This window comes from Lactuca saligna, chromosome 4, assembly GCF_052625555.1.
Source record: "Lactuca saligna cultivar CGN05327 chromosome 4, ASM5262555v1, whole genome shotgun sequence".
In the NCBI taxonomy this organism is placed as follows: domain Eukaryota; kingdom Viridiplantae; phylum Streptophyta; class Magnoliopsida; order Asterales; family Asteraceae; genus Lactuca; species Lactuca saligna.
Genome location: NC_136420.1, coordinates 283,953,574 through 283,980,470, shown reverse-complemented (window position 1 = coordinate 283,980,470; position 26,897 = coordinate 283,953,574). Strand labels below are relative to the sequence as shown.

General features: G+C 38.5%; 1 protein-coding gene across 1 annotated transcript; it reads left to right on the top strand.

Moving 5' to 3' along the window:
- Positions 1-23,892: 23,892 nt before the first annotated feature.
- LOC145043694 (DNA-3-methyladenine glycosylase 1-like) lies at positions 23,893-26,387 on the top strand. The gene is made up of 2 exons (XM_078992417.1): positions 23,893-25,252; positions 26,259-26,387. The coding sequence occupies exons 1-2, from the start codon at positions 24,138-24,140 to the stop codon at positions 26,278-26,280; spliced, it is 1,137 nt and encodes a 378-aa protein (XP_078848543.1). The 5' UTR covers positions 23,893-24,137; the 3' UTR covers positions 26,281-26,387.
- The last annotated feature ends 510 nt before the right edge of the window (positions 26,388-26,897 follow it).

Sequence of the window (26,897 nt, the reverse complement as noted above, 5' to 3'; positions counted from 1 at the left end):
CTCATATGCTTGTTCTACTACTTGTTGAATTGTACACAAAGGCACGTTTTATAACATCAAGTTACTGATGCGTTTACGTGCAATCAATGCACAACCAACTCATAGGTAACAACTCATATCTCTACGTTTGAAGATTTATATGATATTACCATCTCACGATCACTCGAGATAAATTCCACAAAGTGATACAAGTGAGCGTGGGTTTATTCCAATACTCATAACTTATGAGCACTCATGAATGTTGTAGCAACCATTGCTATGACTAAACCCATTTAGCCATCTACAAACTCAATTCATGACAGTCTTGATTCATACCTACTTCCAACATATGAACGACTGTGGAGTGTTTAAACAACTTAGTCATTCGGAAAGAATAACCTAGCTATTTTGGAAGTTAAAACATGCAAAGTGAAACACAATAATAATCGAATCCAATACGGTCTCAGAACCCTTTTGAATATAAATAAAATCACCTTTTATTTATCACCATATTGATTACACATTATTCATTGTATCATGTTTCAAACAATCAACTTAAGACTTGAATAAAAACAACAGTCGTCCCATGCTCCTAGCATGTACACTTTGTTTTTCTAAACAATAGTTATGCCATACTCCAAGTATGCACACTATGTTTGTCTATTATCCTTACATTGTGATGTAGATCAATTGAACACGATTCCAATGATACTCATTTCACAACCCCAAATCCTTATTGTAAATGTGAGAATCCCCGATTCCTATCATTTACCAAAAAATCTGTTAGATTTTAAACTTTTATGCAATGTTCCTCTTGTAATGATTATTCACAAAGTCACCAAAACCTTGTCACCAGTCATTACAGAGTATTCCAAATAAGGTCAACTTCTATGGAACGAAAGTCTCATATTCAAAGTACATTGCTTTGAACATCCTTCTTGCATTAAGGTTTTCTAATCTTACATAGATTGAATAACTTCCACCTATGGAGACATTTCCATAGTCCCATTTTGACTATCACTTCCGAACAGAAGTTACTTCTTTTCAGAACATGTCAATACGGTCCTTTCCAACAACTTACATCATACTTCCAACTTTCCCTGAGCAACCAATCTTTGGTGAACCTCAGATTGTCCTCGACAATTGCTTAATCACTTTAGTCATATCCAGTTTTAGACTTTTCCATTCTCAATGCCCTGAGCATTTGGAAATTTTAGATAGGATGAATATTATAACACATGAAATCGATCCTATATCCGAAGCATATGGGACACGATTCATAATGTCTCACATAAAGACATGATACTAGACCAGTCTTTTGCTACAATATTTTTTATTTTCCATGTTCTCAAAATTTAACTATGAAGAGGGATGCCGTAGTCATAATTGAATTTTGAGAACGCAATATATATAGGATTTCCTTAAGTCGAACCATTCAGACATAAAATTCATATATATGTCCTTGACTAAAGATGATTAAAATCTCAATCTAAGCTTTAGAATTGAAATGAAGTATAATTTCCTCTCCCTTAATTATAGCAAAACAACTTTTCAACCCCTGCAACTTCACGAATTGAAACTTTGTTTTCTATAATTAACATTGCTAACTTGCAACACTAAACGTAATAATCATGCTCCCACTAACATGATGATTATCAGCATAACACTTATGCTCCCACTAGCTCTGACATATTTCCAGAAATTTGCTGGACTTCTGAAATTTAGATTCATACACCCTTTCTTAGATAGCTCACATGTGTGTCTAAACAATTTTCATAACTATGAAAAGGGATGCCGTAATCATAGTCTCAATTGCTTATGCATTTTCCATTTCTCACAAGTCCATGTTAGTGTGCCGGTTAACCACACGCGCTCCACTAACGACTTTTGAAAATGCAAATAACACAATTGATATCTACGTAAAATCTACTTAGTGAAAGCGTTTCCTCACCATCATTTTCATGAATCGGAGAGAAACCTTATGACACTTAGATTTTGTAGTGTATGAGTTCCTATCCATGTGAATTTGTCAAAACCATAATCACAAGATAAGGTTAGTGACAAATTCAGCCTTACATGGATTAAACTTGCTCAATCTTAGTTTCTTGTCACCTTGGTAGCACAAGGCCCACCAATGCTTCCAAGTTGAACTCTGATAACTCACATGCAAATTCAACTTATTTGAAGTAGGTACATAAGTAAAAATTATGTCAAGACGATAGGTTGCAAACCTTAAGTCGTGTGCTAGTGATAAATTACAAGTTTTACTCTTGATTAAATCTTGAAACTCTTTCAGGATCTTTAAGGCTCCCACTGTCCCCTTGACATATAAGTTTCCCCAGTCAAGAACCATTCCTTGACAAAACAAATATTCAAGGGATAGTGCGGATTCTTATCAAGACTAACACTTCACACAATTGGTCTTAGTTGGTCTTTGTCTCATCCAAGACATCACAACTTACCAATCTCAAATGTACAAGAGTAGAAAACATTTTACTCTTACATTTGACTAGTGTTAATAAATCTTCCTTTATGTCACTCAAGGTTACAATCTTGGAGTATGACTCTAAGAATTGTTTTGGAACGAAGTATGACTCATCTTCTTGATTTTAACCAATCCAACAATTCATGACCTTTCTTCTTAGCCATAACAATGCACTAAGACGTCCTTAGAGTATGAATTTGTGATATGGTTTCATCATCATTAAGATGATCATGAAATATGATACTAAAGTACTCTCCCATCCTTTCAGATTTGAGAAACTTTTATCTTTCTGCCTAATTTGATTCTTCTCATTTGTTTTGTCATACATTGTAACCTTTCCAATGTTACAGAATTATGCTTAACCTTATAAGTATAATGATATTTACTAATCTTTAGTAAATCATGACAAATCAATCTTTGTGGTGGACCTTGACCAGCGCACACCCAGTGTACCTAATTCCTTAGTCCTTCAATTGACTCACATATACATGTGATCAAAGAATTAGTCTTAATTTTCAAAGATGAAAATTCTCATTCATCATACAATACAACTTGTATGATTCCAAGTTTCTGTCCAATTGAAACTTGGGTGATGAAAAACTTTCTTCATTTGGTAAATTCAGACACTACCACAAATGAAAGAATCAAATCCACTTTCCAATATTGCTATTACTGGAAACATATAAGCAACAATTTTCCACAGATGCCATTATAAGGATATTTTTTAAAATAAATAAAATTAAAACCTTTTTTTTCTTTTATTTTAAAACTTTGCGGAAAAACTTATCCTTACAATCCACATGAAAACCTTGTTGTTATCTATTCATAAGCAATATACTATAACTCTTAAGCAACAGCTCAAAATTCTGATTACCGAAGCATGCGATCGAAACCCACTTTCACAATCAGAATCAACATATGCTTACTTTAAGCTTCCTATCTTTTCTTTGATTCTTAAAACATCAGCATGTGACCCATTCACATTATGTAATAAGAATCTCCAACTAGGAACTTAATAGAGTTAGTCAGTGGACTTTAATTGAAGTAGAGTCAAACTTTTTGACTTGATCAATCTTTTGATCTTTCAGGTAAATATGGCAGCTTCGCAATCAGTGTCCCTCCCTTTGGCAATAAAACATATAGACCCTTTGGTAATGGCACATGTGACTATCTCAGACTTAGCCTTTCTCTTTACCATTTGGTCAACCAAGTTGACTATGGCCGATCCCTTTCCATTGGGAAGAGAAATGCTTTTCTAGATATCTAATGCTACCATTGTCAATGTCCATTTAAGACTTGGGAAGTTGTTATTTTAATCAAATTTGCTTTACTGGTGTTCTAAATCATTGCTGATTCCACAACACCAAGCAAATACATAACATCATTAAGGGTCATGTCATAGTCTGTCTCATAGTAGTCCCAAAGAGACTCACTATGTTACTAAGAAAGTGATTGAACATCCAACTTTCACGAGACTTTGACACCCAAATCTCCCGACTTGTCAATATGTGACTTTATCTCCAAGATGTGAGCACATGTAGACTATGCTTACCATTAGGGATTGAGTGACTTTAAACTTTTCAAGAACTTGTGGGTGAGGGAGAATAATTGGAGGAGGTGGAGGAAGTGAAGCATGATGTTGAGGGACACCACCTTCAAGAGATTTGGGAAGATCATAGTTGTCTGAACCAGACATCTATAATGGGAGAAAATCAAGTTAGTTGATTCAAAGTCCGTAATATAACACCCAATATGAAATATTAAGGATAGGACCCAACACAATATTTTATAACTTGGAAGAGGGATGCCGTAATCCAAGCTATAGAATATTTGAAGGTAGGCAAATGACGATTCACCAATTTCCATCATGAAAAACGAAATAATTTATTAGGTTTTAATTGGATTTGAAATTCCTAGATCTTTTGAGATTCATTGAACTTTTCAATGGCATGTTTCAATCTCGAGTGTGCCCTCTCAAATTTTGTGACTGGGATGCCGAGGATCACAAAACAAGGTGTGAATAACCATACCAATTCATTTGGTACCATTAATATTATCACCTAATCAATGTGCCGGTTAACCACACACGCTCCATTGATCTATGACAAACATTAAGTCACCCTTCATGATCCTTACTAGTCCAAGTTAGTGTGCCGGTTAACCACACACGCTCCACCAATGACTTGGTAAGGTACAAAGTGTGAATTCCATGGGCTAGCACCAAATTCACATTTTTCCTAAAGTAACTAGATTGGGAATTAAATAAAAAATATTTAGTTACTTTATAATAATCATTATACTTTTAATGAGAATTTAAAGTCATTGTCCTACCCGTTCGGCTAACGACCCTCCACCGATCAAGCAAGCGGTGGGTGAGAGTATACACCCATTAAGTCGCCATTTTATAGGCAACAACCTTATACCCACCTTATAGACCGACTTTGTGAATGAGGCCTACTAACGGTAAAACGACTTGTTCTTATACATATATATATATATATATATATATATATATATAAAATTAACCATTAATGTTATAAATAGTATAAGTGTCGAATTTTAACTTTTAAAATTCTAAGTGTTGGAATTAAAGTTTATTAAAGTGTGTGAAACTTTTCCAAATTCCAAAACTTGAGGGCAAGTTTTGTAACTCTTCAAAACTTTGCATTTCATAACTTATGAATTAAAGGTTCATAAAATGAAGACTCTTCATTTTATGTAACTTATGTGTTTTTAATGTGTGTTAAAGAAAAGTGACCTTTGGATATCCATAACTTGAGGACAAATTATGGACTCCATTAAAATACATAAATGATCAAGAATTAATCCTAAACAATTCAGCAAATAATTCCTATCATCTTCTAAATTTATAAGAACATGAACATGATTATCAAAGTTTCAAGAATTATATGAACACATACAAAGCATGAAATTGTGATATATGCTATTGTAAATGGATTAGAACAACCATTACACCAACTAAAATAAGTTTTAAAACATCAAAACAGTTTAGGGTAAAGTTTCTAGTCCATTTCTAGCAGCAAAAGTCGAAAATCTGCATTCTGAACCTTCTACTCGCCGAGTGCACGAACCTACTCGGCGAGTAGGATGAATTTTGCCTTGGACTCGGCGAGTCCATCATGCAGACAACAAACATTTCGACTTTTTTCACTATTTTGCATCAAGTATCAAACAAGCAAGCCTAGGCTCTGATACCACTGTTGGGTTTTGAGCAATCTAACACTTCCTAAGTGTGCATGCAACCCTAATAAACCTTGGATCTATGTTTGTCTAAATACATGCAAAATAATAATTTTTCCAAGGTTGATAACCTATCTAACATGGCATGGGGCTTTTAAACATAAAAGAATTAGATGAGAATACATACCTTTTGATGATGAGTTTGATTCCTAAGGAGTTTGAGGGCCAAGCACCAATAGTGTGAATGCCTCAAATGGAATCACAAATCACCACAAACTCTTGGAAAACTTTGAGAGAGTGTATACACACTATAAAATCGGCCACACACAAACACACATACACTAGTGACACTAGTAGCTATTTCATGCAACATAAGCATGCTTATATAGTGTACATGATTAGGGTGAAACCCTAATAACCCATGACCTTTCCTTTTCCAAGGATCCATGGGTTAAAAGCTCCATGGATCATCCATGGACTTCCATACAAGCCTAGCCCATTAACAAATGAGTGTTAGCCCACACCATATAAAACCAATAACCCACAATCTAATTAGTCTTCCTTTTAATCTCTAAATTAATTCATAATTAATTTAAGACTAAGACTAATTAAATAACATGACTTCATATTAATATATTATAACTTATAATATATTAATAATCATATGTGTATAACTCTCATAAAATTATCCATAAATAGTTTGGATGAAATGCAACCCAAATGGACCATACCGGGTCGGGTCAAGTATATACCAAATAAGTTATGGACTTAGACACCTTATCCAACAGGTGAGACCTTCAGCTGAACACGGTCTCCAACCTAGATATCCAAGGGTTTTCGTCGTTTATCGGCGTAGCTCTTTTGTCTGTCTCATGAGGCTTTTAGTCGTTCCTGGATTTGTACGATCTTTTTTGTAGTTTCACGGATGATCTCTGGGCCTATGAGAGTGTTGTCGAGGACTTGTCCCTTGACTAGCTGCGTGTTGCCCTCCTCAGCCCATCACGGAGGGGATCTGCAGTTACGACCATAGAGGGCTTCAAAAGGCGCAACCTTGATGCTGGTATGGTGACTGTTGTTGTAGAAGAATTCAACCAAGGAAAATGGGTGTCCCACGCCTTACCGAAGTCAATGACACATGCTCTCAACATGTCTTCCAAGATCTGGATGGTTCTCTTACTCTGCCCATCCGTTTGAGGATGGTAGGTTGTGCTTATATCCAAATTAGTTCCAAGAGCTTTCTGTAGGGATTGCCAAAATCTCGAGGTGAACCTACTATCTCGATCGGAGATAATGGATACAGGCACCCCGTGCAGTTGAACTATCTCTTGAATGTAGATCCGCGTGAGTCTCTCCCATTTGAAAGTCTCCTTGATTGGAAGGAAGTGACAAATTTTTTCAATCAGTCGACTATTACCCATATGGTATCGTACCCACTCTGAGATCTGGGTAATTTAGTGATGAAATCCATAGTAATCCTCTCCCACTTCCACTAAGGTATCTCTGGCTGCTGTAGCAAACCTGAGGGCTTTTGATATTCGACCTTCACCTTGGCACAAGTCAGACACTTTCCCACGAAGGTAGCGATCTCCACTTTCATGTTTGGCCACCAATATAGTTTCTTGAGATCAAGGTACATCTTATCCGACCCTGGGTGAATGTAGTACCTAGACTTGTGAGCTTCGTTCATGACGACCTCTCTGTAACCCCCGAACTTTAGGGTCCAGATCCAGCTCATGAAATAATATACTTCGTCTCCCTTGACCTCTAAGTTTTTCTCCATTCCTCTCAAGGCTTCATCTGCCACGTTCTATGGTTTTAGGGCTTCTAGCTGAGCCTCTCTGATTTGTGCGGATAAATGGGAATGGATAGTCATAGTTAGTGCTTTCACACTGCGACCTGAGTACTCTTTCCAGCTGAGGGCATCTACTACCACATTGGCCTTGTCGAGATGGTAGCGTATTTCTCACTCGTAATCACAGAGTAGCTCTACCCATCGCCGTTGTCTCATGTTCAACTCTTTCTTATCGAAGATATGTTATAAGCTCTTGTGATCGGTAAAGACGGTGCATTTGATTATGTAGAGGTAATGTCTCCATATCCTCAATGCAAAGACCACTGCTCCCAACTCTAGGTCGTGAGTTGTATAATTGACTTCGTGTGCCTTCAGCTGTCTCGAGGCATAAGCAATAAATTTTCCTCGCTGCATGAGCACACAGCCTAAGCCCTGATTCGATGCATCACAGTAGACAACGAAGTCCTCTGTCCCTTCGGGCAGAGACATGATAGGTGCTGTGCATAGGGTATGCTTCAATATTTGGAATGCAATGTCTTGCTTTTCACTCCAACCAAAAGGTACACCCTTCTAATTCAGAGTGGTTAAGGGTTTGGCAATTCTAGAGAAATTTTGGATAATCCTGCAATAATAGCCAGCGAGACCCAAGAATTGACGAATTTCTGTGGGCGTCTTATGTGCTGACCAGTTCTCTATCGCTTTGATTTTGGACGGGTCCACGTGTATGCCTTCCTCGCTCACCACGTGATCTAGGAAGGTTACCTTTCGAATCCAGAATTCGCACTTGGAGAATTTAGCATATAGTTTCTCTGTCCTTAGAGTTTCCAGCACAAATCTCAAGTGCTATATGTGATCTTCCTCACTTCTAGAATAGACAAGTATATCGTCAATGAATACGATAACGAACTTGCCAAGGAATGAATGACACACCCAATTCATCAGGTCCATGAATATCGTCGGTGTGTTGGTTAGACCGAAAGGCATTACTATGAACTCGTAGTGACCATATCGAGTCCAAAATGCTATTTTAGGAACATCACTCTCGTGAACTCGCAGGTGATGGTACCTTGATCTTAGGTCTATTTTGGAAAAGTAGCTGGCTCCTTGAAGTTGGTAAAAAAGGTTGTCCATTCGAGGAAGAGGGTAACGGTTTTTTTACGGTGAGCTTGTTTAGTTCGCGGTAGTAAATACACATTCTAAAAGATCCATCATTCTTTTTCACAAATAGGACCGGAGCTCCCCAGGGTGTAACGCCCGTAGATCCGGGCTAGTCAAATTAGAGGCAATAGGGGTCGAAAATGACTTTTTGACAAAAGATTATTTAGAAAAAATAATCTTAACCAAGTTTTATAGTATGTTACAAGGTTTTCGTGCATATAAAGAACGCCGAAATCCGAGTTATAACGAAGAAGTTATGACCCGTCGAAGTTTCGTGTCAGAACCGACACGATACCAGAAAGCGTAAATAGTGTATTTACGATAGAGCGAGATTTAGCCTTAGAGATCTAAACAAAAGTGGTAGAATATGTTAAACTAAGAACATCGATAAAAAGAACGCCCAAATCTGACTTCGTATGAAGAAGTTATGATTTTTCGAAGTTTCGGATTAGCAGTGTACAACCCGAAATTCGAATATTAGATCGGGTGATTTTTAGCCGACACGACCTAAATGAGAATCGAAGATCTCGATAAGAGTAGCGTAACGAGAAAAAGATGGGCGAAAACGGATGTCGGATGAAGAAGTTATGAGAATTTAATGGACCAATCCTGTCCCCGTCTGTTAATAATATAAAATTTAAAATCAAGTCAAAATTAGCCGACGAAGTCTAAACGAAAGTTGTAGAGTACGTTCTCACCTTCACGTGGATATAAAGAACGTCGAAAACGGAGCTCGTATGCGAAAGTTACGATTTTTAGAAGTCGAGAGTGAAATTTGCGAAGTCTGTTGCTAAATCGATGACGTGGGATGATCTGGACCGTTGCTTGCTGACTACGCCTCGCATCCGATGATCGCCACGAAGTATCGCTTACGCCTAGCATCCGAAGCTGAGTACGCGCCGCGTACAGCTGTCACCCTCGGTCCACAAGAAGCCGCGTAGCTCCAGCCGATGTCCGACGCGTGTGTCGTACAAAGCCATCTGGTAGCCCAATGCGAACTACGCCCAGCGTACCTCGGAAATACGCCCAGCGTAACCGAGGCTGCTGAGGCTATAAATAGAAGCGAGGGTTGCCAAGCAAAACACACCATTTCTCATTCTCTCTCTAAAATCTTTCTCTCTCTAGGGTTTCTAAACACCCCTAAGCCCTAGATAAAACCCCTAGCCCCCGAGGGAAGCCCCGAGGCTCCCGGAGTCCTGAGAAAAAGAGCCTTTCGGTTTCGAAACGCTGCTCCAATTAAGTTCTGGTTTTCGATAAAATTCGCTGTAAGTGTGCTACGCTTACGCAATTTTTAATATAGCTTTCAAATAATTATAGGAATGTTATTAGGTCCTTAAAATAATTATTTGGGCTATTATTATGAGTTATATTGAGTGTTATTAATGCTTATATAATATTAATAATAATAGTTAGACTAATTAAATTGTTGCGGTTATCGTTAGACTAAACCCTAGTGGTATTGGTACTAGGTTTTATCGAAGGAATATCGTTTTGAGACTATCGAAGCACTGTCCGAGTGCTAGTCGCCACCTAATCAAGTGAGTGCATAGTTACTTTCAGCTTACACATAGATATGAAGTATCTTATATAAATTACGTGCTATGTGTGCACATTATCTGAATACTTGCTATCTATGCCGGATGAATGTTTTATACATGTTTTTAATGATTTAAACTGTATATGTATTTTATATCTACAAAATGTGTTGGGTAAAACATGGGTAGATGTAATAGTTGTTGTGTGACAAAATAAAATAATGAGAGGCCTCGTTGTAGCTGTTCTTGATGATCTAGTCATCTATCGGAGTAAAGATGATGACCACGGACTATTCTAGACAGTCCAGTGGAACACTAGCAGGCTCGCAACCTGTAGGTGTTTATTCGAACTGTGTGTTTATTCGAACTGTATGTTTATTTGAACTGTGTGTTTATTCGAACTGTATGTTCATTCGAACTGTGTGAACTGTGTGCTCACCAGGTACACTCCATCCCAATGATAGTCCTTTGACTAAGTCCCTTGTGTTAGATGTTTTAGAGACGTAATGTGAGGATAACGAAAATGGGTAATTGGGTTGATTGTTTGATGTTTAAAAATAATAATTATATTATTGTGGGTTGAAAACCCTATGTGTTCACCAGGTTTCCCAACCTGACCCACTCAGTTTATTTATATCACAGGTGTTGATATGAAGTGACATTACACTGAGAGATTTAAAGAGATATAGATCACTAGTGTAAATAATTGTAAGTTTATTTTATGCTTATGTTTCTGTATTAACGATGACATCCCAAACATTTTAAAATGAAATAAATATGTTTCTTCGAAAATGTTTTAATAACGTATTTACCATGTTTTTCTGGGAACAAATTCCGCAACATTTTTATAAAATGAAGTACTCTGGTTTTTATAAAGCATAAACAAAATCGGTCTTTTCTGGCCGTGATTTTGGGGATGTCACAGTTGGTATCAGAGCATTAGTTTAAGCGAACTAGGAATATGGATTTATTTCTAGACTTAAACTTAGAATGCTAAGCGATGATTGTGAGGTGTGAGCACTAGATTATTTTAGGAATTGTGCCTAAAATGCTTTTATGTGCTAAATGCTTTGTGCATGATATGTTGTTAATTGTTCGGATCTATGGTCTATTGCCGACCGGATCTGGAAACCTTATGTGTTTAGGATTCTAAGCGTTTAACTACGATATTAGAACTAGCATATAAACGTTTCGGAGTGATAAGGATGATTTAACCGTCAATCCTAAGTAAAGGTCTAGATTCACCTTATTCGGTGTATAGATCAAGATGGCAAGAACCCGTAGCGGAAACGTGAATGCAAATGGGAACCGAAACCAGCACCCAGTGATTGAGCAAATACCGGTTGTGGTAGCCGCTGCTGAACCAATAACGATGTCCGGAGTGCAAGCAATGATCCAGGCGATGTTGGATCGTCAAATGGAGGAAACCAGACGTTTGCTCCAGCAAAATCGAGAGGAAGCGACTATTCAGATCGAACGGCCCGAGTTGAATGAAGGGCAGACTGAGGAGGAGAACTACAGTGGGACTGTTGGTCAAGTCAACCCACCAATAGTTCGACAAAACAACCACGATGACAAAGTCGAGGGGAATGGATGCAAGTACAAGGATTTTCTGACTTGCAAGCCATCGAATTTCATCGGAAAGGAGGATCCGATCGGGGTCATGGATTGGATCTCGGAGATGGAATTAGCTTTCATGACGTGCGGTTGCAAGGGAAATGTGACAATCGTCAATCTTGAGTCAAGTCAAGTCATCAAGTCAAACCGGTCAACTCGATTAAACCTTGTGTATTAGGGTTTGTGTTATGTTCATACTGTATAACTTGCTGTATTAATGGGAAAACATCACTTGGGAAAAGTCTTGTGTTAAAATTTCCTAAGCCCTAGTGCTAATCAATGAACTAAACTGATAAAAACCATGTTGCATACTCATCGGGAGTGTGTGGGATCCTTAATCATGACTTAACGGGGCTCAAGAACCTTGCATTGCGGAGCCAAACACTCACAAATGCCACACTTGAAATCTCTATCAAATATCTCTTGGAATGAGAAATCTCTCCAAGAATGTCAAATCTCTCCCAAATCTCTCCAAGTATGTGAAATCTCTCTCAAATATCTCTTTGTATGAGAAATCTCTCCAAGAATGTCAAATCTCTCCCAAATCTCTCTCAAAAGTTCCCGTAACTTTTTAGAATCATTCGGGTCATTCCGACCCTTAACCGGGTCAAAAACGGCTTAAAACGGGGCGAAAACGAGAAAAATAGGCTTTAGGAACCGAAACCAAGAAGAGAGGCCTCTTAGGACCAGAACCGAGCCTCTGTTGGCTGAGGCATGCGAGACCGAGCCTCTGTCTCTGCCCATCTCGGTCTCTCTTCTGGTCGCTCGGTCTCTGCCTTCTCACTCTCGGTCTCTCTTCTGGTCGCTCGGTCTCTGCCTTCTCACTCTCGGTCTCTCTTCTGGTCGCTCGGTCTCTGCCTTCTCACTCTCGGTCTCTCTTCTGGTCGCTCGGTCTCTGCCTTCTCACTCTCTGTCTCTTCTGGTCGCTCAGTCTCTGTCTCTTCCCTTCTCTTCTCTCGGTCTCTGTCCTCTCGCCTCTCTGCTCCTTCTCTCCTCTCTGTCTCCTCGCGCACTCTCTGTTCCCTCTTCACCCCTCTCGGTTCCTACCCTCTCTCTTCCCTCCTCTCGGTTTCTGCCTTCCCTCCTCTCGGTTTCAGCATCAGAAGGCCGAACCTCGGCCAGATTTCGGAAATTTGTCACTTTTAGCCCATTTTTGATATTTTTAACATTTTAAGCCCGTTTTTCGTGATTTTTAAAGCGGGATTTTTTCCAGAAATTATATTTTAACATAATAAACCCTAAATATTCATAATTTAAACATATTTTAATAGAAATCATTATCTAAATGATAAAAATCTAATGGGGGATTTATTTAAGGTGGAGTGTTGACTTTGCCTTAACTTATATCACAAGCAACCACCCCACACCAACTCTATGACCAGCCATACTTCCCCACCTTACCTATGTCACTTCAATGTCCCTTACACTCAAATTACACTCATTCCCACATTTTTAGAGCTGGAACAAACATCCACTCTCCTCATTTTCTCTCATTTGCTCTCATTCCACTAAGTAACAAACACCACTTTTCTCTTAAAATTTTTTCTACACAAATTTCGAGATTCAAGGCTGATTTCAAGTGTTCTACCACTCTTAGTAAGTAAAAATTCACCCTCCCTATTATTATTTCACTTCATTCTACTCAAATCTTTGATTGCTTACACAAACTCCATAACTATAATGTTAGATTCTCGAAAATCTTCAAGGCATCTCCAAGTGTTCTTGAATTAAACACTTCCATTCTTCAACAATCATCTACTGAAATCACTTAAGGTGAGTTCATACCCCTACATTTTCATGTTTTCTCAAGTTTTCAGGGGGGAATACAATTTAAGACACCAAAAACATAACTAAATTTTTCTAACAGCCTTCATCAGAAAAGTTCAACTCCATTCACGGACTGTTTTGGGCATCTTAAACATTTTTGTTTTCAAAACTGTACAAGGTGCAAATAGTTCAAGTTCTTAGCTTTAAGATGGCTACTTGCACATCTCCATACGATTTTTCTACAATTTATGGTGATTTTTACAAAACTGCCTATCATTTCAAACAACAATCCGAACCAGTCTGTGATTTTGAACTTATTCACCCAAGTTGGAGGTCCTTAAAAATCGTGATAAAAATTATGAGTAAACTAGACACATTTTGTGAACTCTCAAAATTTACGGATCTAGTTTTTGACCTCGTATGATTTTTCTATGATTTTTCCAAAACAGGGCAGAATGGCTAAAGTTAGCCAACAGCATGTAAATATCATAACACTTTGTAATATGTTGAGCAAAGTGTATAATCATAAGTTATAATTATTGAATGTGTTTCTTTGTTAGTTTATCATCATGAACTGAAACTAAGTCATTCATAATAAATATTATTCATTCATTTTAGAACACGTATATTAAACTATAAAGGTTTAGTTTGATAAGTTCATAACACTAATACATTTTCATAAAAGAGTTTCTACATATTACATACATTTTAGATAAACTATAATAGGTATAGTTTATGATACATCACTCAACACACTCGTACAAAAAGGGTACATTCATACAAGAAAGATTTATATTCACACACATTTCACGTAAACTTGTTAACCTATATAGTGAGACTCTCTCTCTCTCTCTCCCCGTACGTCCGAGTGCGGGATATAATTCCTGGTAGTTATAATCAGAATCTCCTTGAGGGAGAACGTGATACTTGTATATAGATCTATATTGGGTTTGACACCCCACACCTTGCTGCTAGCTACAGTGGGACCTACAGGTCTACGGGTGACAAATGTCATTTCATTTTCGCGACGCCTGAGAAACGTTGTGGCAGGTTCACATAGTCACAGTATGATTATAGCGACTCACCTAGGGAGATAACAATTCATAAAGTTTACGGGATTTCATAAAACCGAATTAGGTTTTAGGTTGATTTAAAAATTTACTTTCCATATCATTTCAAACTCACGACATTTCTACTAAGTAAGGATGATTTCTTATACATTTTGGTCTTTGGTTATAAGGTTACATTTTACGAATTTCAAGGAAATTATCGGATTTTTCTGAAACAAACACGATATTTACATGCGAAAGACTTCTACTAAGTTTTATAATAAAAGCTTATTAACTCACCAACCTTTGTGTTGAAACTTTTCAAACAACTTGTATTCTCAGGAAAACACTAAACAGGTAATCAAGTGCTTTTGAGGATGGGACGTTAAGGCGTCAAACTTTTCATATTTTGTCAACATGTTGTAATTGATTTTGAACCATGTAATTCATACAAGTGGTGTAACTTTTTCAATTATATATATGTTGGTTGTGTTTGCTTAAATTACTATTGAAATTGTGGTTATGATACTATACATGAAGTCCTCTACCCCCGGACGTTTCCGCCATCCTTGGTTTGGAGGTGTGACAGGAAAACAACAGACCACATTTGCAGTGCGTCAGTTTCGAGGAGGCGCTGTACGTTGGTGGAATACCTTGGGAAAGACTCTGAACCCCAATGAGCCCCTGCAATTGACATGGGCAGAATTTCTGGTGCAATTCAAACGTAGGTACTGCTCAGCCCAAAATCTGCTCGAGCTAGAAAACCAATTCCTTACCTTGAAGAAAGGAAGCATGTCTGTTGATGAATACACCAAAAACTTCACAGAAAAGATGGAGTTTGCCTTGCGTCTTGTTCCGGATGAGCTGACGAAAGTCGACAAGTACGCAAAGGGACTTCCATGGGAGTACGCGGTGCCAGTGCGTCAGGCACCTACTTTGGAGGTAGCTATCTGGGCTGCCAAGTCGGTTGAGGAGATGATCTAGGGAAGAGCTGCCAACAAGACCGAGGTTGGCGAAAAGAGAAAGTTTGAGGGGCCTGCGAAGCCCGATGAGAAAAGCAAGGCCAGTACCAGGAAGTTTAGAGGAGGGAGTGAAGAAAGATGGTGCGAGAAGTGCAAAAAGAAACACTCTAGAAAATGTGGTGAGGACTTGACTTGTTTCAAGTGTGGGAAGCATGGGCATTATGCCAATGAGTGTAAATTCAACAAAAGGGTGTGTTACGAATGTAACAAGGAAGGGCATTCAAGCAAGATTGCCCAAAGAGAGAAGGGGCTACAAAGTCAAATGTGCCGCCAAAACCAAAGGCAAGAGCATTTCAAATGATCCTTGACGAAGCAGCTGACGATGCAAGGAATCAGGAGTAAGAATGGATATATAGAGATCAAGTTATGAAGAAGCCATATAGATAGTGTCATATGATGTAGCCTATTAGAGGCATAATCTAGGGTGAACTTGAACACCCATGTAATCGTTTCAAGAAATAATATAACACCTTTGTTTTGTTATCTGATGTGTTAAGTTGCTGTGTGGTTTTCTGGTATGGTGACTTGGAAGAACTGCGGGACAATACTTGGAACGAGTATGAGTAGGTGTGAATGGTAGTAGAGGCCTATACTACCGGAAGCATAGGACTCACACTTGGATCAGGGAAAGTCACAAGGTTACCAAGAAGCTAGTAATTGATTTCGTTTTATTCAAGTGTGTTGTTACCATCGTTTTGGTAGTGACTAAGAAGATTGTTGATAATCTGACCCTAGTGGTCATATCGAATTGAGTCCGACTACGCTAAGTATGCTATGTGGTTTAGAAAATAGAGGTCGATGTAGCGTCCGACTTAAACCAAGCGATTGAAATCAAAGCGATCAATAGAAATATCGCGCTCGTTGTTAAAGAAGCTAGAAATGCCAAATGTTAAAGTGTGATTATATCACATTAGAACATGAAGGAAGGCATAACTTGTTTTAAAATTGAACTCTAAGAGACCTAAGTTTAAGTGTTGCAACATACGATGATAGGTCATTATAATATGACACATCGATCTATAGTGGTAATAAAAGAACTTATCTCAAGTTCGTATCCAGTAAGGATCGAGATTGTGACTTAAAGATCATAATTTGGAGTCTAACCTGAGGTAGAGAGCAGGTGTACGATCGAGTACTGCTTACAGTCAATGAGTCTAAGAGATAGACTTGAAGGAATACAGAAGTTATAATTACCTAGGATGAAGAGATGACGTATGGAGTCATTATAAGACCCTGTTTCATTGATGATTCCGGGATGTAATCATCCTAAGGGGGAGATAATTGTAACGCCCGTAGATCCGGGCTAGTCAAATTAGAGGCAATAGGGGTCGAAAACGACAAAAGATTATTTAGAAAAAATAATCTTAACCAAGTTGTAGAGTATGTTACAAGGTTTTCGTGCATATGAAGAATGCCGAAATCGGAGTTATAATGAAGAAGTTATGACCCGTCGAAGTTTCGCGTCAGAACCGGCACGATACCGGAAAGCGTAAATAGTGAATTTACGATAGAGCGAGATTTAGCCTTAGCGATCTAAACAAAAGTGGTAGAATATGTTAAACTAAGAACATCGATAAAAAGAACGCCCAAATCTGACTTCGTATGAAGAAGTTATGATTTTTCGAAGTTTCAGATTAGCAGTGTACAGCCCGAAATTCGAATATTAGATCGAGTGATTTTTAGCCGATATGACCTAAACGAGAATCGAAGATCTCGATAAGAGTAGCGTAACGAGAAAAAGATGGGCGAAAACGGATGTCGGATGAAGAAGTTATGAGAAGTTAACGGACCAATCCTGTCTCGGTCTGTTAATAATATAAAATTTAAAATAGAGTCAAAATTAGCTAACGAAGTCTAAACGAAAGTTGTAGAGTACGTTCTCACCTTTGCGTGGATATAAAGAACGTCGAAAACGAAGCTCGTATGCGAAAGTTAAGATTTTTAGAAGTCGAGAGTGAAATTTGCGAAGTCTGTTGCTAAATCGATGACGTGGCATGATCTAGACCGTTGCTTGCTGCCCACACCTCGCATCTGATGATCGCCACGAAGTATCGCTTACGCCCAACATCCGAAGCTGAGTACGCGCTGCGTACAGCTGCCACCCTCGGTCCACAAGAAGCCGCGTAGCTCCAGCCGATGTCTGACGCGTGTGTCGTACGAAGCCATCTGGTAGCCCAATGCGAACTACGCCCAGCGTACCTCGGAACTACGCCCAGCGTAACCGAGGCTGCTGAGGCTATAAATAGAAGCGAGGGTTGCCAAGCAAAACACACCATTTCTCATTCTCTCTCTAAAATCTTTCTCTCTCTAGGGTTTCTAAACACCCCTAAGCCCTAGATAAAACCTCTAGCCCCCGAGGGAAGCCCCGAGGCTCCCGGAGTCCCGAGAAAAAGAGCCTTTCGGTTTCGAAACGCTGCTCCACTTAAGTTCCGATTTTCGATAAAATTCGCTGTAAGTGTGCTACGCTTACGCAATTTTTAATATAGCTTTCAAATAATTATAGGAATGTTATTAGGTCCTTAAAATAATTATTTGGGCTATTATTATGAGTTATATTGAGTGTTATTAACGCTTATATAATATTAATAATAATAGTCAGACTAATTAAATTGTCGCGGTTATCGTTAGACTAAACCCTAGTGGTATTGGTACTAGGTTTTATCGAAGGAATATCGTTTTGAGAGTATCGAAGCGTTGTCCGAGTGCTAGTCGCCACCTAATCAAGTGAGTGCATAGTTACTTTCAGCTTACACATAGATATGAAGTATCTTATATAAATTACGTGATATGTGTGCACATTATCTGAATACTTGCTATCTATGCCGGATGAACGTTTTATACATGTTTTCAATGATTTAAACTGTATATGTATTTTATATCTACAAAATGTGTTGGGTAAAACATGGGTAGATGTAATAGTTGCTGTGTGACAAAATAAAATAATGAGAGGCCTCGTTGTAGCTGTTCTTGATGATCTAGTCATCTAGCGGAGTAAAGATGACGAGCACGGACTATTCTAGACAGTCCAGTGGAACACTAGCAGGCTCACAACCTGTAGGTGTTTATTCGAACTGTGTGTTTATTTGAACTGTGTGTTTATTTGAACTGTGTGTTCATTTGAACTGTGTGAACTGTGTGCTCACCAGGTACACTCCATCCCAATGATAGTCCTTTGACTAAGTCCCTTGTGTTAGATGTTTTAGAGACGTAATGTGAGGATAACGGGAATGGGTAATTGGGTTGATTGTTTGATGTTTAAAAATAATAATTATATTATTGTGGGTTGAAAACCCTATGTGCTCACCAGGTTTCCCAACCTGACCCACTCAGTTTATTTATATCACAGGTGTTGATATGAAGTGACATTACACTGAGAGATTTAAAGAGATGTAGATCACTAGTGTAAATAATTGTAAGTTCTGTTTATGCTTATGTTTCTGTATTAACGATGACATACCAAACATTTTAAAATGAAATAAATACGTTTCTTCGAAAATGTTTTAATAACGTATTTACCATGTTTTTCTGGGAACAAAATCCGCAACATTTTTATAAAATGAAGTACTCTGATTTTTATAAAACATAAACAAAATCGGTCTTTTCTGGCCGTGATTTTGGGGATGTCACATAGGGTGAGGAACTCAGTCTGATGAATCCTTTGCTGAGCAGCTCGTTGAGCTAACTGGATAACTCTTTCATTTCTGTTGGCGCTAGGCGGTAAGGGGATTTAGCTACGGGGGTAGCTCCGGGGATTAAGTCGATGCGAAATTCGACTTGGCGCTCAGGAGGGATTCCCGAAAGCTCTTCGTGAAAGACATCAAGAAAGTTGCAGACTTCGGGGATGCTCTCAAGGTCTTTAACTTCCTGCTTCTCGTTAATGATGTGGGTAGGAATGCATGACACTCCTTTCGTAGAAGTTTTTAGGCCTTGATGCATGAAATGATACCGAGGTTTGAACTCAGTTTATCGCCGTAAATCATGAGGGTTTCGCCAGAGGGTAAATTAACACAAATAGCTTTTCCATAACAAAGGATATTAACATGATTGGGGCTCAACCAATCCATACCGATGATGGCATCGAAGCTCTTTATGGAAACTGGCATAAGATCGATGGGAAAAGAATGATCGTTTGTGGTAAGGGTGCAGCCTATGAATACGTCGTTAGTGCTCTCTTTCTCACCGTTAGCCATCTCAACGGTAAATGTTTCGGTTAAGGGTTGAAGTTTATGTTTGAGAAGGTGTTTGAATGCATGACTAACAAAACTTCTCTCCACACCAGAATCGAAAAGAATGCATGTATAAGAGTTGTCGAGGAGGAACATACCCGTAACAACTGTGGGATCTGCAACTGCTTCCTTTTTCCCCATAGTCATTACTCTCCCCGTGCTTCCAGTCGTTGCTATCTTGGGGGAGTTTCTCTTGTAGTGCCCTACTTCTCCACAACCATAACAAGCTTGACTGACACCTACTCCAGATGCCTGATTGGTTGGTTGGATTGATGCCCTACAAACCCGAGCTGTGTGCCCCCTTTTGTCGCAGTTGTTGTAGAGCATTTCATGGCATGGGGTGGGATTATGATGATAGTTGAACTTGTTGAACTGGGGAAGGGTACCAACATATGTACTGGTAGGTGCTTGGGTGGCAGGAGCAGCAACAGGAGTAGTAGCAGCTTGAACGGCCACCGTTTGTTGTTTCTTTGAGGGCTCCTACGAAGGCTGTCCCTTTCGCTGCCTCCAAAATTTCCTTTTCTCACCACTCACCTTCGCTGATTCGGGAGCGACTATCACTTTATCAAGATCAACTTTGTGATCTATGAGAGTCTACGCCAGACATTTGGCGCTGTCAAAAGTGGTTAGCCTAGTAGCCAAGACATTTCATTGCGTTGGGGGCGTCAATCCTCAAATGTACCTCTCTATTTTCTTACTCTCCGGGATGACCATTACTGGACAGAGGAGAGATAGATCACAAAATCTAGCGGTGTAGGCAACGATATCAGAACCCTTCATCTTTAGGTTCCAGAGTTCGTGCTCCAGCTTCTGCATCTCGCCCCTTGGACAGTACTCAGCAAGCATGAGCTCTTTCAAGCTCTCCCAACCCATAGCATTTGCTACCGATAGGGTTAGGGATTTGACCCGACCATTCCACCAAGTCAGGGCTCTGTTGGTGAAAGTGCAAGCGATGAATTTCACCTTACTGGATTCAGAATAAGAGCAAATTTCGAAGATAGACTCGATCTTTTTGAACCATTGATTCAAGGCAATAACACCTCTATTTCCGTCGAATGATGTGGGTTTTTCATTCATGAAGTCTTTTTAGGAACACTCCTTCTGGTGTCCCTGGCTTCCATTGAGATTGAGGGGTTGGGCACCACTTCCCGACCCGCTAGAGCCAACAAAATTTATCTGTGACATTACGACAACTACTGCGACAGTAACAGCTGCCTGAAACATGGCAGGATCGAACTAAGGAGGTGGAGGAGGTGGATCTGTTGGAGGATTGTTGTTCTTTTTGTTGGATCTTTTCTTTGGAGGCATCTTGTTCTATATCAGGAAGAAGAAGATAATAAGTTACTTTAACTTTTGAATCAAGAAATATGAAACAAGGTATATCTCTATTTGATAGATAAAGTGTTCTACTAAGCGATAAACAAGAAAGGGTTACTAACGCGATGTAATTTATCGCTAAGAAAGAATAAGTAGCAACACTTGGAATGAATCTCTACAATGTATTTCTGCTCTGACTAAAATACTCCTATAGTATTTTAAGTTGTCTATTTTGCTCTATCGATATCTTGTTGTATGGATACTTGGTAAGTTTTTGGTTTGCTGCAACACCATAGTCACTCCCAAGCACATGTTGGCCATGTCTCTAAACGTGATTACATAACTGCCTAGGTTTAACCGTGATTACATAACTGCTTAGGTTTAACCGTAGTGTCCAACATCCAAATACTTTTGTTTTGTTCTACACATGATTTTGTTTCTGGTATGTAGGTATACTTGTATACTTTTCGTAAAATACTTATATTTTAAAAGTATACTTTTAGTTCATAGCGCTTCGGCCCCTTAGTGTTTATAGTTGTATACCATGTAAGGTTCGATATACTTAGTTCACTATAAACAATAGCTCTGATACCAATCTGTCACACTCCCGAACCGTCTGAGCACACATAGTAAGATCCACATTCCAAAGCTTAAAACACACAAGAATGGAGCACACACACACGGATTAGGGTTTGCTGGACTCTCAAGAGGCTGTAAGGGGGCTAAAGGAGGCTAATGATCCTTTAAATAGGGTGCAAACCCCAGAAATTAGGGTTTCATCCTCCAACTCCTACTCGTCGAGTCCTAACTTGGACTCGATGAGTAGGTCACTTAAACACGTGTCTCAACCCGCTGCTACTCGACGAGTCAGGGAATCAAACTCGTTGAGTAGACCTTGCACTTATGAAAAAGATTAAAGCCATAATTTAATACCCGACATTACATTTTAAAACAAGAAAACATAAGTAAATGCCCTTAAAATGCAAAAATAAATAAATAAATAAATAAATAAATAAATAAAAAATCATGAGGGATCATTTAAACCATTATACATGTTTGTAGGGCTACCGTGACAATAACCTGACCCAGAATATATAAAGTTCAAAATTTTATTTTTCTCATTTTGTGTGTGTTTTAAGTCTGAAATTTTCTCTCAATTGAGCCTTTAAAGAAAAGTCAGGTGTGTCTCTGAATCTAGAACTTTTTTTGTTTATCTTGTTTATTACGGTTGGTAGTATAAGGTTCTATTTTTGGTGGAAAAAAGCGAAAAAAAAACCCCGTAGGTTCTTAAGAAACCTACGGTGTACAAGGCTCCAATGCACAAAGCGTGCATTGAATACTTGTAAATCGTAGGTTTCGTTTGCACCTACGGTTTTCATATTTTTTTGTTTGTAGCTTGTATAAAACATCATATATAATGCGTTGTTGTGATTTTTGTTAAAAAAAACACAAAATCGTAGGTTTTGAGAGGATTCTATAGACCATAAAATGGTCTACTATTTTGTTTTTGAAAAATGATTTATAATTTTTTTTTATAACAAGGCCGAAACCATAAGCAATATAGGTAAAACAGTAGACGATCTTAAGGGGATATGATTGTTGGTAAGGGTGAACAAACCCAAATCAAGAAACTGAGAAATCGACTAAAATGAACGAAATCGAAACTGAAAAACCCGAAACCGAAGGTTAGGGTTTAAATTTTTTTAAATACTGAAAACTCAGGTTCGGGTTTGGTTTTTACCCAGAAACCGACCCATCAAACCTGAGAAACCAAGCCATACTTAAAATCGACAATCCGTCCCAAAAAAATCGACCCATCCAACCCGGGAAACCGACTTATAATTGATTGTGTTTTGAAAACCAGAGGTCCAAGGGGCGGCAACCCCCTGGCGGGGTCCAAGGGGTAGAGGCCCTGGCTGGGGTTGAGTTGCCAAGTCAGCGCGATTTTTTTTTTTTATATGAATTATATTACTATATAAAAAATGCCTTAGAAATTTGAATTTTCTGAAAATGAACCCAGTTTTTTGACTTCGTTTTGACCTTTGTTAATGATCTGATTTTGTAACAGTTTATGACAGTTGGAGTAGTTTTTTGACAAAGAAAACTGCCTTGACAGTTTTTAGACAAATGAAGTACTTATTTATTTTGGTCATCATTTTCCTGGTACAACAATCACGAAAATCATACTTCATATTCTCTGTTTTTGAAACTCTTCTGAGTCTTATCTGATTAAATGTTGGGAGTACCACCCAAATACGTTAATCTGAAAGTGTAGACACGATTCTTAGAATTTTCAAACCTTTTACTACCCCGAATTCTAACAAACGGGTTAAAACCCAAAACTCATGGGTTTAAACCCAAAACACGTGAGTGTATGGGTTGAACCCAAGAAAGTGAAAAACCATTCAAACCGACCTCAGAACCCGAGAACCAAATCGACCATAACCAATTCTACTGAGTTTTGAAAACCAGAAACCGACCATTTATGAGTTGGGTTGAGTTTGGTTCTAAAACAGACTCAAACCGACCCATACAGCTTTAGAGGCTATTTCCGATTAATGACTTAATTTTGGCTAAAAACAGAAAAATAATTAATAAAATGGGTTGGTTTAGGAATTATCCGAAATATAAGTATTATCCTTAAATAATACTAACAATTCCTCCGGTACTCAATATTTTTTCGTTAACAATATAAAATTTGAGATTTTTGTGACCAGTCAATTTCCCTAAGAAATTACAACAATATTTTCACTTAACCAAAGAAAAACGGTTTTCAGAAACTTCATCAAAGCACGTGATTTCATCACCGTGTATCACATTCCTATGAACCAGAAACTATCAGCAAACAGGAACACACCTCTCCATCGGTCTCTTTACCATTCCGCCGCCGCCGTCGCGCCGTAACCACCATTAACGTATAACCAACCCAAGAAAACTTCAAATCAGGATCCATATCTAACATTGCTGTATACACAAGACAATTCCCCACATGGAGGAACAAACATTCCACTCAGAAGAACCCCATCCCCAATTTAAACCGGAATCCTCATCGCCACAATCTTCCGTTCAATCCCAACCGCCGCAACCACGACCACCAACAGAGGAGTTTTCTTCTACTTCTGATATTTCCCATATTGTTACTTCCAACCCTTCCAAAATCCCCATTCGTCCACAGAAAATCCGAAAACTCTCGCCGTCCACCGCAACGGAAGAAATTCACCCTCAAACAACGATCGCAGAAGCCGACGCATCCAAAGCCATTGTCCTTTCGGCCACCACAACCCCTGTCGCAACAAAAAACCGTCGTCGAAACCCATCGCGATCAGCGATAGATTTACAAAAAGTGATAAAACCCTTATCTGCACAGGGCGAGATCACCGCCGCTCTCCGCCATCTCAGATCCGCTGACCCTCTCCTAGCTAATTTAATCGACAATCACCCTCCGCCGGCGTTCGACTCACATCAACCACCGTTTTTAGCCCTAACCAAAAGCATTCTCTATCAACAACTAGCGTACAAGGCAGGAACATCGATATACACTCGCTTCGTCAACCTCTGCGGCGGCGAAGACAGCGTCGTCCCGGAAACTGTCCTTTCCCTCACTCACCAGCAACTTAAGCAAATTGGGGTTTCTGGGCGTAAGGCAAGTTACCTCTACGACCTAGCTAATAAGTACAACAACGGGATTCTCTCTGACGAATCAGTTGTAAAAATGGACGATAGGTCTCTTTTTACAATGCTTTCAATGGTGAAAGGAATCGGGTCATGGTCTGTTCACATGTTCATGATATTCTCGCTACATAGACCTGATGTTTTGCCTGTTAGCGATTTGGGAGTTAGGAAAGGAGTACAACTGTTGTATATGTTGGATGAGTTGCCTAGGCCATCGCAAATGGAGCAGCTCTGTGAAAAATGGCGACCTTACAGATCAGTTGGTGCCTGGTATATGTGGCGGTTTGTTGAAGGTAAGGGCACTCCGGCTGTTGCTGCTTTAGTGAATATCGGGCAGGGGCAGCAACAATTAGGGCAGTCTGAACAGGTACAACAACAGCAACAACTCCAGTTGCAGCTTTTGGAACCCATCAATAGCATTGGAAATCTCGGGTAGTTTTCTTGTTGCTTTTCTTCTCTACTCTTCTTCTGCTATCATTATGCATAATTGCATATGAAATATCCTTATTGTGTTTGGATGTTCTTGTAAATGATATGCTTTATATATTGTTGGAATCGATACTTGTTAATCAGACATGATTATTAACACACTAGTTCTTGCTATAATGCTATCATCTATGTTAGTTTTTGCCTTCCTTTCATCAAGGCTTTGCATTAACTTTGATACTGCTTGCTAATTTGTTTTTTTTTTTAAAATATGTAATCCACTAATACAATCATATATGATATATATGGTCTATTAGATTCATCACCATTGATTTAAAGCACTGAGCTTTCAATTGTTGCCCTTGCTTTTTGCACCTAATGCCTTAGGGTTATCTGATCTTTATCTAAAAAGATTCACCTTTTGATTCATGAAACAACTTGATGTGTCTACCAAAGGGCTTTTATCTTTATCCTAGCTGTATCAGGTGTTGTCCTTTCTCCTGACCTGTCTAGTGTGTCTTATCTTAGCTGTATCAGGTGTTGTTCTTTCTCCTGACCTGTCTAGTGTGTCTAGTGTGTCTGAGTAAGTGTCTAGGGACATATGTGGAATTAGGGGGAGATTAGATTTGATGTTAAAGAAAAAAGAAGTTGATGTCTTTATGCATAATGTATTGCCAACTACTTTTTTTGAAAAAAAAAAGAAGACTCATGTCAATCATTATACTTTATGACTTTATTTTCATCATTGAAACAAAGTAAAAGCATATCTAATTGGCTATAGTTGGTAGCCTATATAGGTAGATTTGGTGTTCAATCAAGAGAGATGTGTTTTTTAACATAAACATGTGTTTCTGTTTCCCAAGAGTCTTTAGATTGAAATTTGCATCTTAATTGGGCCACAAATTTTGTTATATTAATGTATATTTCGTAACTACTTTTATCTTCTGCTTCATAATTAACATGATTTCAAAGAAACTGCTGACAGAATTCCATTGGTGCCTTCTTTTTCTAGGGCTTGCATTTGGGGGCAATGATTGAAGAAGTTATGAAGATCATTGACTCATTGTGAAATTGATTATTGCACTGTGATTCGGTATTGTAAATGGATTTTTCTCATAATAACAATATGATTTTCCACGTATTTGAGTTCTTCAGCTATTTTTTCAAAGTGTTTAATTGCTTATAACTTGGCCCTTTATGTTAGAGTGGTGGTAAATAGGTAATTTTACACACGTATTACTTGATTGAAATATTTCTTTCCTTTATGTTTGACAAATCTTGAACCTGTGTTGTCATATAGGCTAATGATATGTTGTTTTTTTGTGTTTGAGAGGACTGATATCAATGAGTGAAATTGCATCTATTGTTTGTACAAAAAGACATGAATGCCCTCTTCTTCCCAAAATACCCCTAGAATTGACACAAAAAAGTTGATCATTATTAGATGGGGATTATTATCATCATATGGTTGTAGATTTGTGAATGGGTGGAAGCATTGTTGTCAAACTTGACTAACTTAGGAAAGAAACGTAGAAAAATCATAAATTTCAAGTTTAATGTCTTTTTGTTTATTTTATCTAACATTTTAACCTTAGATAAACGTACGGTATATGTTTTTCTTTCTCTAACACTTATTTTTAAAATTTTTCAG

Coding starts and splice junctions, on each gene's coding strand:
- LOC145043694 (XM_078992417.1), top strand. CDS start 24,138: ATGGAGGAACAAACATTCCACTCAGAAGAACCCCATCCCCAATTTAAA. Junction 25,253..26,258: donor AATAGCATTGGAAATCTCGG/GTAGTTTTCTTG, acceptor TTCTTTTTCTAG/GGCTTGCATTTGGGGGCAAT.